The sequence below is a fragment of the Charadrius vociferus genome, unplaced genomic scaffold, assembly GCF_000708025.1.
Source record: "Charadrius vociferus isolate BGI_N301 unplaced genomic scaffold, ASM70802v2 scaffold244, whole genome shotgun sequence".
In the NCBI taxonomy this organism is placed as follows: domain Eukaryota; kingdom Metazoa; phylum Chordata; class Aves; order Charadriiformes; family Charadriidae; genus Charadrius; species Charadrius vociferus.
In genome coordinates, this window is record NW_009648822.1 from 5582173 (window position 1) to 5594697 (window position 12525).

The 12525-nt window shown below is 38.6% G+C and overlaps 1 protein-coding gene across 1 annotated transcript in view; it reads right to left on the reverse strand.

The window, feature by feature from the left end:
- Positions 1-12525, reverse strand: part of RASGRF2 (Ras protein-specific guanine nucleotide-releasing factor 2) — a 156120-nt gene that overhangs the window by 22512 nt on the left and 121083 nt on the right. Inside the window, exon 18 of the mRNA XM_009886890.1 lies at positions 4781-4887. Coding sequence (XP_009885192.1) covers positions 4781-4887 — 107 coding nt within the window. The remainder of the gene's footprint in view (positions 1-4780; positions 4888-12525) is intronic.

Here is a 12525-nt window from a genome sequence, read left to right on the forward strand (position 1 = left end):
GTGTGGCAGCCATCTAGTTTGTAAGAGAGTTAAGATTTGCCAGTTCGTTCCAGCTGAGGTCTTCAAAGAAGCCAAAGGGAACAAGCACCCAGATGTCATTCAAAACTGGGAAGTCTGGAGAAGCCAGCCTCTCTTTCTTCATCAGCAGATGTGAAAGCTTTCTCCTTGGACAAGCTCCATTTCAATATGCTTGCCACAGAAGCAGAAAAAACTTGATTTTGTAACATGAAGTGTTTAGATAAAAGACATGAAAGTATTGTTAAACAAAGAAAATGAGGCTGCAAGACCTCACTAGGATATGGAAAATCACAGAAAGACTTCCTCCTCTTGGACTCCTTTTTCCTTCCTATTTTTCCATCTCTACAAGAGTCAGTGGGAGTTTTATCCTCTCGAGCCCTTTCCGTTCCCATCAACGCTCTTGTCTGCACAATGACTGTCTGCCTTGTCATTTGTGTTTTCATTGTTTACAACAGGAGAATCCTACGCTGTTCCTCTCAATTACATTTTAAAAACAAAATGTAAACATGAACATTCAGCTGTTATTTTGGGCAAAAAGAAATCTTTGTTGGCTTGTAGGTGGCTGAATGAAAAAGACCAAGAAGAACAGGGAAAAAAAGAAGAAGGATAGGGAATGAAAACAACAAAAATGTAAATTAAAAAAAAATGGAAAACCTAAACGAGCCACCTTTCACGCTGTGCTTGTTTTGGCTGATGAACAATACAGGTTGGATCCCTCTTGCTCAGTGTGGTAAAACTAAGAAGTATGTGTGACATTATATAAGGAAGTTTTCTTCAAAATTTTTATCTGTGCCTTGGGAGCTCCTGAAGACATTAATTAGTTCCTTCTGCTCTCCTGAAAGGGCTGCAGATTTGGCATTATCACTATATATTTACATGGAATTTAAGTGAGGCTCCTACAGTGTATAACCCAAGTTTTAAAAATAATGAATCTTTTTTCTAAGCATTGTTTAGTATGATTTCAAGATAACAAACCCACTTTATGAAAGTTCATCCTCACTGAATAGGCTGAATTGTTAATTTTAATGATTCTGTTTTCTGGCCACAGACAAGTTTACATATTAAACACTGTCCACGCTCAGATAGATTTTTAAAAACACATGCTTTAAACAAAAAAACACCCCTGAAATATCCACAACTGTGGTTTTGACACAGTTGCAAGATACTGTAGGAAGCTAATTCATTCCATAGCCCAGCGGAGAAAAGACCCTCCAAACCCTGGCCAAGATTTTGCTAGAAAAAATTGAGGAAACACAAGGCTTTGAATCATTTGTTTGGATAATTCCTCTGTCCCTCGGTTCATGCACTAACCCTGACCCATGTTATGATACACTTGAGAGCAGCACACTAAAGCAAGCCAAAGGGATCCAGAGGGAGGGATGGAGGGCAGGGAATAACTAAGTGGGATGATATATACAAGAGCACTTTTAACAGATGGTTGGACGGTAGTCTCTTTACATTGCACACACATCTGAATGTAGCCCGCACACTCTTACGTGACTCTGCAGCACCTCATGTGCTCTGGGCACTACGACACACTAAATCAGTATAATAATTTACGCAGACAAATAACTTGTAGAGAATTGACTGTCAGTGGTGGATCAGAGAGCACCAGAACAGTTAGCTGTGCTGCAGGGTGGCTCACATGCTGCAACACTAAGCATGCCTGTAGTAGCATCTTGCACCCTAAAAAGAGAAGTAAAGGAAGCCCCACAGTTTACCCGTCTAATGTCTTTGCATCTCTTTGCATCTAGTAATACAGAAATAGCATTTTGGCAGAAAAAATGTGTGCAGTAGGTCACCTTTTATAGTGGTGCATGCTAGTAATGACCACAAGGACCTCAGGCACATCACAAGGAGAAGAGTCTACCAGACAGTGGGAGAAGCTTCTCCCACAGAGGATAGATATTGCCTATTTGGTGCTGGGACTTTGTGCAGCAAAAGCAAATTCAAAGCCAAAGGGAGAGAAAACAGTATCAGCAAAGCATAATGAATTGGACGTTTATCTTTGCGAATATAAATTTATTTTGTTAAATTTATTTTCTTTTTTAAAGAATAAAACCTGCCCTTGGCTGCTGCTGACGGTGAAGGATGTTTCAAATGCACTAAGTGGCCAGAGAATGATGCAAATACCTTGCAATGTAATAACTGTAAGGTATTGTAATTTGGCAGGTCTGTTGATCTCATAGAATTTTAATGCTTACACTGTTTTGTCGTTTTGGAAATCCAATAAGCGTTCCTTCACCAGACACCAGTGGCTAAGTGTTCTCCAGCTTGCAGTTTGTGTTGTTATTGTAAAATGAGGCTCTGAGCTACTGCTCTCCCAGGACCATACATCTTTACTGCCAACATTTCACACTATTTGGCGAGACAGTAATTCTTCACTTGCCTTCCTTAAAGTCCCATATTTTTTTGGCAGAAACTAGTCAGTCATTCTGGTTTGCTGACGTTTTCTGTCCTTTCTCTCTCCCTAGTCTCACAAGTAAACAACACAGAAAGCTGATTACAGGCTCTGTTGCTGTAGCATTCATTACTTTCTATTCCAAAACCCTCACATTTTAAAATATTTGCTATATTGGAATACTGGATTAAGAGAGCCAGAGAATTAAAATCTGCCACCCTTGCCATAGAAAAAATAAAAGGAAGTGGGAAACTGGGGAGTCCAGTTAATAGCTTGTACTTTGAAAATGCACAGTGTTGAATTTTTACTCATTAACTTTGTCCTCCTAATATTTTTAAAAGAATAATAATTGTAAACTTTATGCAAAAGTTTGTGCAAAAGTATTCAGCACAATATTATATTTCTGCATATCACAGGTACTTTTGAAATGGAAACAGAGAACATGTATTTTTAAGGAGAGAAAGTCTTTTTTTGGTAAATTGCTACAATGATGGAGCTTGCACTCTTCGCAGTTACTTTGAGTTTATGATAGAGAATCATCACAATCAGGGTCAGCTCTGAAACTTAAACTTCAGTCTAACTAGTTGTAGAGGGTTGCTTAATGTAGACAAAAGTCTGATGACTCCTAATATATTCACAATCACATTAATTAACCATATTTTAATTAATATAGAGGGTCAATGCAACTGATAGCAGTTACTTAATATGAACTGTGGCAGGGACACAGTAAGTATGTGCAGTACACTGCCATAAGATGACTGAGGGATTGGAGCACCTCCCTTACGAGGAAAGGCTGGGACTCTTTAGCCTGGAGAAGAGAAGGCTGAGGGGAGACCTTATTATTGCTTACAAATATCTAAAGGGTGGGCTGAAGGAGGATGGAGCCAGACTTTTCTCAGTGGTTCCCAGTGAGAGGACGAGGGGCAATGGGCACAAGTTGGAACATAGGAAGTTCCGTTCCAACACACAGAAAAACTTTACAGTTCGGGTGACAGAGCAGTGGCACAGGCTGCCCAGGGAGGGTGTGGAGTCCCCTTCTCTGGAGATGTTCAAAACCCGCCTGGATGCAGTCCTGAGTAATGTGCTCTGGGCAATCCTGCTTTAGCAGGGGAGTTGGACTAGATGATCTCTAGAGGTCCCTTCCAACTCTGAAAATTCTGTGATTCTGTGATAACAGAGAACAGTGATAACAGACTTCTGCCATTCCTGTTACAGATCAAGATTTTGCCATGCAATAATTTTTATTGAACAGGTAGTCAAAGAGAACTTGGTGTACATAGGTTGTTTCCAATACCTCAAAATGTTTAAACATTCCCATAATACCAAGAGACGTTTTGTTAATCTCTTCTGGGATGTTCAGCTTTTCAAACACAACCAATTTTCCCACTTATGCATTTCTTACTGACTTCATTCTCTAGGAAACTTAACCTCTATGAAAATTAAACCCATTACATGGAAAAAAGGGAACTGAGTTTGACATAGGACAGTTGGACACTGCTGCACTTAGCTGTGCAATAAACCATTTTTAGATCAAGAGTTCTTGATTATTACCATGTAGTAACAAAGCAGTCTACAATTGCAGTGAGGTAACACCTATCCAAGGTGCACAAAAGTCTTTCATTTGCTTCCAAAGTTCTCTCACTCTTTCTCTTTCCTTCCTTCTTTCTTTCTTTCCCTCCTCCTTTCTTTCCATCCCTCTTTCTCTCCTTCCCTCCTTTGTTTCAATAATTTTCCTCATAGTCTTCTCCATGCCAGCCAAAATCTTCCAATGTTCGCCTCACCTGGCAGCTTAAAGGACATGGCTATCTATGAAATTCTACTAGCTGCTCGGATTTCTTTGTCTTCCCCTCCCTCTGCCAACAGAGTTTTATGATTACTAATCAGACCCACAGTCCTCTCATGGCTGTAGAGGGAGCAAGGAGGAGGACTGGTGCCTCTGTCTTTATAGGCGTCACAACAAATAAATAAATAAATAATCTGTATGCAAGCACAAGTATTTTAACCCATTCAGCCAAAGCAACTGAACCGAGCTGCCTACAGCATGAACGCTGACTATCTGAAAGATTAATCCAACCTGCTCAATATGTATTTCAACACACATTGCAGCAGTAAAGCACTCACGCAACGTTACCAGGAATAATGTAACTGGGTATTTTCAGGAGAGCTTTTCAAGTCTAGATGAAAGATTCTTCACTTGCTTAACAGTGTGTTTTTATAAGCTGCTTTACCATATTATCTTCACAGCACTGACTTTTCAGTTTGACTTTTGCTACACTATACAGCAGAACTCCTAAAAATATTTTGTAGGGAGAACATATATGTACTACAGATGGAGAAGAGAAGAGTGCAAGAGGAGAATACCTGAGAATGCTTGGAGACCCAGTGGCGCAAGACATTTAGGACGCGATTCGTGGCTGCTCTGCGTATTATGAACTCTTTGTCGCACATGCGTTCAGAGTTGTTAAATCCTGTGTGGAAAAAACACACATTGGAGTTAATGGAGGTAGCAAAAATTCAAATATGGTATGAAATAACTCATAGAACATTTATGTGTAATAAAAGGAATGATGCCTACATAGACTTTCAAATATGATCTTTTAGACTGCTGAAATTCTGCAAGATCAGTAGACTACAACCTTGCCCATCGTAACTAATACACACACCTACTTGGGTCAGCATTCAGTTTTCGAAAGATTAAGAGTAATTGCATGCATAACATCAAGCTCTCCCTTGGTGTACAGGAGAAAATAACAGTAAAAACAAGGACCAGACCAAAAATGTACAGGGCCTGTAATCAAGAGGTTTACAGAAGGAAAGTGAGCATGACTTAGAAAAGGGAAAGTGGTAAATTTCATAAGTGATAAAGAAATAAGGGAGGATAGCAGTTTAAACACAGAGGAGAAAAGGTCAACACGAGAAGCGTTCATTTGTAAGAGCAGTATTGTACAGGCTCTGCTAGTCAACAGACACTGTTCAAACAAGCTATTTGGTTTTAACCACGGAGGTGACAAGAAAGTGGGAAGGTATACAAAAAGCACATTTACAACCCCAGCTGCCTGCAGCGTTTCCCCACACATCTTGTAAAGACAACTTTTTTTTTTTTTTGTCAGCAATATTTGCTTATAAAGAACTTGGTTTAAGAACAAACAAGAAACACTAGACACTACTGCTTCTTCCTTTTCTCATTCTGCTGTAGTTGTATCCTAAACACAATCTGTATAATTAAATAATGATTACATTATTTTATAATAATAAAATGATGACATTACAGCTCCTTATTTTTAAAAAAAAATGACAACTGAAGATACACTTGAGAACTTTATACTTTTCTAAGATTTGTTAGATTTGATCTTACACTATGCTGTTTTCCATTTCACCCAGTGCAGTGTCCAGGGAACAACTGGAAACATCCTTCCACATGACCAGTAAAATTTTTTCTAAAGCCTGTGTATTACTATAAATAGCAAAGGCAGATTAAACTTCTATTTATTCTGTGAGAAACACATTGAAGGTATTCTTAGAGGCTAGTATTAGTTTTGGTCTATTTTTGCTAAAGACAATCAAAAAAATCCAAATTGCTGCTCTATATTTTTGGCAAGATAAGCAGGAAAAGAAAAGTTTAACTGCAGTCGTACATCTTTATGCTTATGTTTCATGGAAGTTTTTTAAACTATGGCATATTACGCTGTCGTTGACATCTAAGATTTCATATCAAAGGAAGCTTCATATTAAAACATCTTCAGGAGTTTCATTGCCCATAAACAGCAAAGTAAACAAAATCTCTGAGGCTTTACTCAGTAAAAGGTAACCTAGGCAACATTTTGTGTTAATTTTCTACTCCTTTCACAGTTAACCTCTTGCAGAAGCAATTAGGCATACACGTTATAAACTGTTCAATTAGCCACTTAATTGCAGCAATGAAAGTCACAATGAAAATTATATATTAAAGTTGCGGAGTCTTTATCAAAGTAACATTAAGGAAATGAAGTTTCAGTAAGCTGGAAGGAAAACAGAAAGAAGCCTACAGAGACAGTTTTCAGTTAGCTGCAAAAAGAATAAAAAGAGCAAGAAAGGAAAAGGAAAACCTCCAGAGATCACTTCAGCAAACTTCTACGGTCCTCAGAATTTCATCAGTTTTTAAGCAGTAATTAGCTTGTTGCAGAGAATAAGCAACATGTTCACTGAGATCCACATTGCTGATACTTAATGTTGATGTCTCAAACCTATAAATGGAGATCTCCAGTTTTGTAAGAAAAGAACTTAGCTGAACATAGATGCACACGTGAATTTAACTCCAAGTGAGTGATTCATTGTACATCCTGAGGTACAAGATTTCAAATAAATAACTAAATCAGCAAAATACATTTCATTTTATTTTTTCAAAATAAATCTAGTAATATATTAACTCCATTCTGACCTTGTTTTTAAATACCAAACAATTCCGAAAGCCAGGATGTGTTTCCTTCTTTCTTAACACAACATTTATAATTTATTGTTCTTTATAGAAACAAAAAAGAATCCCCAAGTCCTCAAGCAACACTCACTGTCCAAGACTTAAATCTGCAGATTGATTTTGAAGAAGATCATGTTTATGACCTTTTCTTGTGGAAACGGAATGGAGCAGAATACTCACTATTCTCTGTATACTGGCCTAGCGTCCTTCCATTTGGACGTCTGGCTTTACTTCAAGGTTTTCCCTCAGGACTTGTTTTGAGTAACTGTAGACCTCAGGTGGGCTCCATATGCAGTAGCTCTGACAACAGCTCAGCAGAGTTAGACCTTAAGCCACAGCCAGGTATGCTGGAGGATACTACATGGAGTCCTTGGACCTCCCTGAGGCAACTGAGGCTGGAGCAGGACAAAGCTACTGGGACTTGTAGTGCTCAGCAAAACAAGCCATTGCCAGCTGTTCCTTTTCTACAATTTACCACACTATTTCCAAGCAACTGCTTCTGCATAGACATGGGAGGAACATGGAGCAGTTCAGGACAAAGGGTTTGATTATACTGCCACATTAAAATGAGGGGACAATGTTCTGGGCAATGCCAGGGACTTGCAATACAACAGAGATGAAGATGAAGAACTGCCCCTCATGAAGATGGAGATGTGCAAGTCATCATTGACTGGTGCGGAGAGATCTGAGGAAGTGAAGCATATGACCTTCTCCAGGTCTATCACCAGAAGACACTGCAAAGTGAGAACCTGTTGAGTAGTGTTTAGGACACTGTTGGCTCTTAGAGTTTCCATCCTTAACTGACTTGTAACTGAAGCAGGAGCCAGGACTGACAGCATGTGGCAGAGATGGCTGCCATCCACATTGCTAAAATGACGATCAGGCACAAATTAATTACGTTAGTCTCAAAATTAGAACTTATATAATAACTGCTACTATTCACTAGATAAGCTTAAGTGGATTTATATACGTGACTTTTCAATAAAATTGTAGAAAATAGACACTATTTTTTGATCTATTCACCTATACATATCAGATGATTACATAAATGTAAAGTTATACTTAGATAGGTACCAGCAAATCTATTCAAACCTAACGTGACAGCTCCCTCCCAGTCAGTAGAGCGAAAGCTAAAAAAACGCACCACTCAGAGTGCTGGATTGTCTCATTCCTGTTACTAAGAAAATTATGTCATATTATTAACCTAAAGAAAAGTTAGTGAATATTGACAGTGAAAGCAAAAGAAATCTCAGTAGTTCTTAGTCACTGAATAGATCTATTCATTAACCAAAAGGTGAAAACATACAAGAAAAAAGGTTCTCAAGAACATGCAAATTGCATAGAAGAGTGGTATTAATTTCAGGATATTACAAAACTCAGAGAAAATAGAAAAAAATGTCAGCTTCAAACAAGTAACATCAGTAAGCATTGTTATTTCTGGTTTTCTAACTTTGATAAAAAAAGTCTAAACCAAACACTAAGAAAAAAACAATATGAACTTATTGCCACAGCAATTTTAATTACTAATACATAAGCATTATTAATAGAAGCAATTATTAATACAGAAGCAATTATTAACACAGAAGCATTAATACAGAAGTATTAAGACAGAAGCAGGCAAGTCCTTGATTTTGCTCCTCCTAACGTTCAAAGCCACATTGATTTTGCTCCTCCTAATGTTCAAAGCCACACAGACTTTAGGACAGAAACTGCAAAGGGGAGATAACCAGACTAAGATCTGATGAAGCCGCTACAGAAGCTATCTAAGCAGGCATCAGTGAACTTTGATGATATCATCAGTGTTTCCTGCACTTTTCACAGTGCAAATTCCCTCTAATACATCAGCTTTACTGCTGTTCCTTACTTCCTCCTCTCTCTTTCTGCCCACCTAATCCTCTCCTAATATAACTCCAAACAAAACCCTGAGCCACCATGACAACTGCAACTATTCCATATGCATAGCCTACTTGTTTATGAGTATTTCAAAACAGCCAGTATACAACCTGATCTGGTTCTGCATGTTCATGTCACTTACAGCTAACTCGTGGGTCTGCTGCTGCAAAAGGTAACCCAAATCCTCCAATCTACTTTTGCAGCAGGTGACGTGGGTGCTAGGCAGTCTAGCAGGAACTCCAAGCTATCTGGCCTACTGCAAAAAAACAGGAGACAGACAGAACTTTGCTGGGCCACTTGTCTGTTTGTAAGTGTGAAACTGGACCTGCACTGAGTGACTATGCAAAGTAAGCAATATGAAATTTTGTCGTTGTTTAACTCTGGGAGGCAGCTAAAAGAAAGGTTACTGACCCACAGGCTAGATTTGGGAGCCGAGGCTCCAGGTCAGGTGTTGATCTGCAAGGAACAAGGGTTTCATCACACCTCTACGGCATATCTCAGAAAGCGTCCTACCAAACTGTTTCCAGTTAACCTTTTAGCATTGCTGCATCTGCTCTGTTATTCCCCATACACTTTTCCTAGCTATTTTGGAGGTAGGATCAGTTTTTAGCACTGATTATACAGTGTCTAGCATAATTCCTGTCCATGACTTGGACTCTGAGGCACTCTTAGCCATGGCGGCTATGAAACTAGGTGGGTTGTAAGATTAACAAAATAGCCATATCTGATCAGATGAAATTTCATCTGTCTTGGTATCCAGAAGCAAATGCTTGCTGAATGAATCTTCAGAATATGCAGTTTTGAAGTGGTCTTTCCTATAGCGTGCTGTCCTTGGCATTGAGCAGTCTGCGGGGTTAACTACACACATTACACTTAAATTCGTGGGAAAGTAGGCTGATTCCTTCTAAGTTCATCTTCCTTGTGGTTCCAGGAAAGGAGAGAGGTAAAGAGTCCCATGTAGCAGGATGCCAACCTTTGCAATGTTTTAATTAGGGCTCTGGGTGGAACTGCCAACAACTAGACTGCATGGTGAAATAATGTGAAACACTCCATGGCGAATATCAGTTTCTCTCCTGAAGGAAGCAATCTTTCTACATTAGAAATATCAGCAGTATTTCTAATCATTAATCATCTTAGTGGGCAGCTGCTTCAGTAAGAGCTACTTTCAAGTAATGTTTTTTCACCAGTATCTGTTGAAATAAATATATACTGCTTCCACAAATAGTTTCTTCACGTAATGGTAATGCAGAACTTTTACCACAGGCTGTCAAACACAATGTTAATCTGCCAGCATTGCTAGTTTCAGTGAATTACTTTCAGTATAATTTAATCACTCTGTTCATGTACTTGTCTTCAGACTATGTTGTGCAAAATCCAGTTTCACCTTCAGGTGTTTTTCTTATGTGTGCTATAATCAAAACAAATAGTTTTATAGCTTCCACTGTCACCAAAGATTAAAATAAAGGTGGTCAATAGATATAAATCTCAACACTTGCTGACAAAAACAGATAAAATTATGACAGTACCTTGTACATAGATAGCTCTTCTTATGTGACAGTCTAAAGCACTTTTCAGTGGTAGACGTCATTATCTATCCCATTCACAAAGCAAAAAACCACGGGCAATCAATTCCTGCAGGTAGGCTGTGTCAGTGTTTCCACCTTTGGAAGTGCTGCACCCAGGACCATATCCAAAGATCTCATCACATGTCAGCGTGAGACACAGAACAGCCCCTCTCCTCAACAGCCACTAAGAAGTACCTATAGCAAAATCCTGTACTGTTCTTGTTTTACTGAACAAACCTGACTCTAACAGCAATTTACATTATTTCCTCTTTAAAAACCACCTCACCCAAGAGGAACATTTGTATTATGTTAAGTTCTGCACTGTAATGTTAAAGAAATTAAATGATGCTTATTTGCTATTTCACTTAAGATTTCAAAAACTCTTAGTCTAGTTACAGTAACTGCATTTTGGTTTTCTGCTTTAATACAGCAGCACATGATTCCTGACCACAGTAACTAATTTGTCAAAAGTTTTGATGATACATCTATTTTTTTTATAGGTCTGCCTATACAGAAAAAATAAATTCTGTTCACAAGATTTAGGGATAAGTTGTTTGAAGTTATGGAGAGTGACTTCAACAAGTGTCTGGTATCTTTCTTAGCAAAAAACTTCATTTCAGAAAGAAAAAAATTATGTGTCAGTTTCACTGAAATAATCTGGAATCACGGACTGAAGCTGCGCCTAACATAGAAAAAAACTGCAGCTGTTGAGGAGGACAAAGCAAACCCCACAGAGTCCCAAGGAGGTGAAAGAGGAACATTCGCGGTTCACAAGCCAGATGAAAAATAATAATAATAAAAAAGTGTCAAATGTAGTTCTCTATCTTGCAGGTTTTTTTCTTTCTTCTTAAAAATACACTCATGAGTTGTAGGCCAGTTTCATGATTCAGCCTGGCTCAAATCCTGAAAGCTTAGGCTTGACAAGCATCAGTGTTACTTTCTGACCTGGATAAAGAATAAATACAGACTCCAAGCTTGTGGCAGAGAAGTTTTCATCCACAGATAAAAACTGAAAAATCCTCTCCCAATATATGCAGCACAAAAAAGCTAATTATAAAAAGTCTTCCTTGAAATACCTAAAAAAATTTGGATGACTCTTTAAAGATACCCATCTTTATTGGTCATACGTTCTCAAGCATGAACATAGGAAGAACATTGGAAGAACATAGGAAGTTCCATCTTAACATGAGGAGGAACTTCTTTACTTTGAGGGTAGTGGAGCACTGGCACAGGCTGCCCAGAGAGGTTGTGGTCTCCCACTCTGGAGACATTCAAAACCCGCCTGGATGCTGTCCTGTGCAGCCTGTTGTAGGTGACCCTGCTCTGGAGGGTGGGTTGGACTAGATGATCTTCAGAGCTCCCTTCCAACCCTGACCATTCTGTGATTCTGTGAAGCAAGTAATTGGGTTTCACAGATTTTCACAGAAATGTGTCAGAGAGCAACTAGCCTAATATTGATAAAAAATCTAAACTGCCAGTGATTCTGCTGTCTTTTTCATTTCTTTAATTATGATATCAGGTTGCTATACACTAGCGAGTTGAAGAATGGCAGAGCTGGAAAGCGGCATAAAGATGATGAACTCCCACTCACTGCATACAGAACAGCATATTTGACCAGTAATACAGTTGATAGGGTTTTTTTTTAGTAACTATCAAATGTGCACGTTCAGATTTATAATGAGCAGGTCATATGAGCAGTCTGAGGCCTGGAAGCAGGAGCTATCAAGTCTAGCCATGATCTTTGGGCTACCTCATATTAAGAGGCATATATAATCATTCACTATGTTTGAGTTTGTTTCACAAAGGTTTATAAACTCATACAGCATTAGAAGAAGCGACTACTAAAAAGCAGACGAAATCAAGTGACCAGTGCATTTCAGGATTTTAATTTCACTTTCACTGGTCCTTGGGACATATGAAATCATTTTGTTCTAAGGAATGTGCCACTGAAAATCCCTGTTGTAACCACCCACGTCAGAAATAATTCCAAGTATGTATTTGATTCTTCTGCCTAAGCCTCTGCCACAAATACAATCTAACTATCAAATCAAGTCAAGGGATTATAGTCTTAGTAAGGTAAATCCCATGGCTTCACATGCACTGGCTGATGTACTATAGTGTAACACAGATAGAACTATAGTGACTGCGTTTAATTTCTGCAAAATATTTAAGGGAAAGGTTGGTAAGCTATTTTT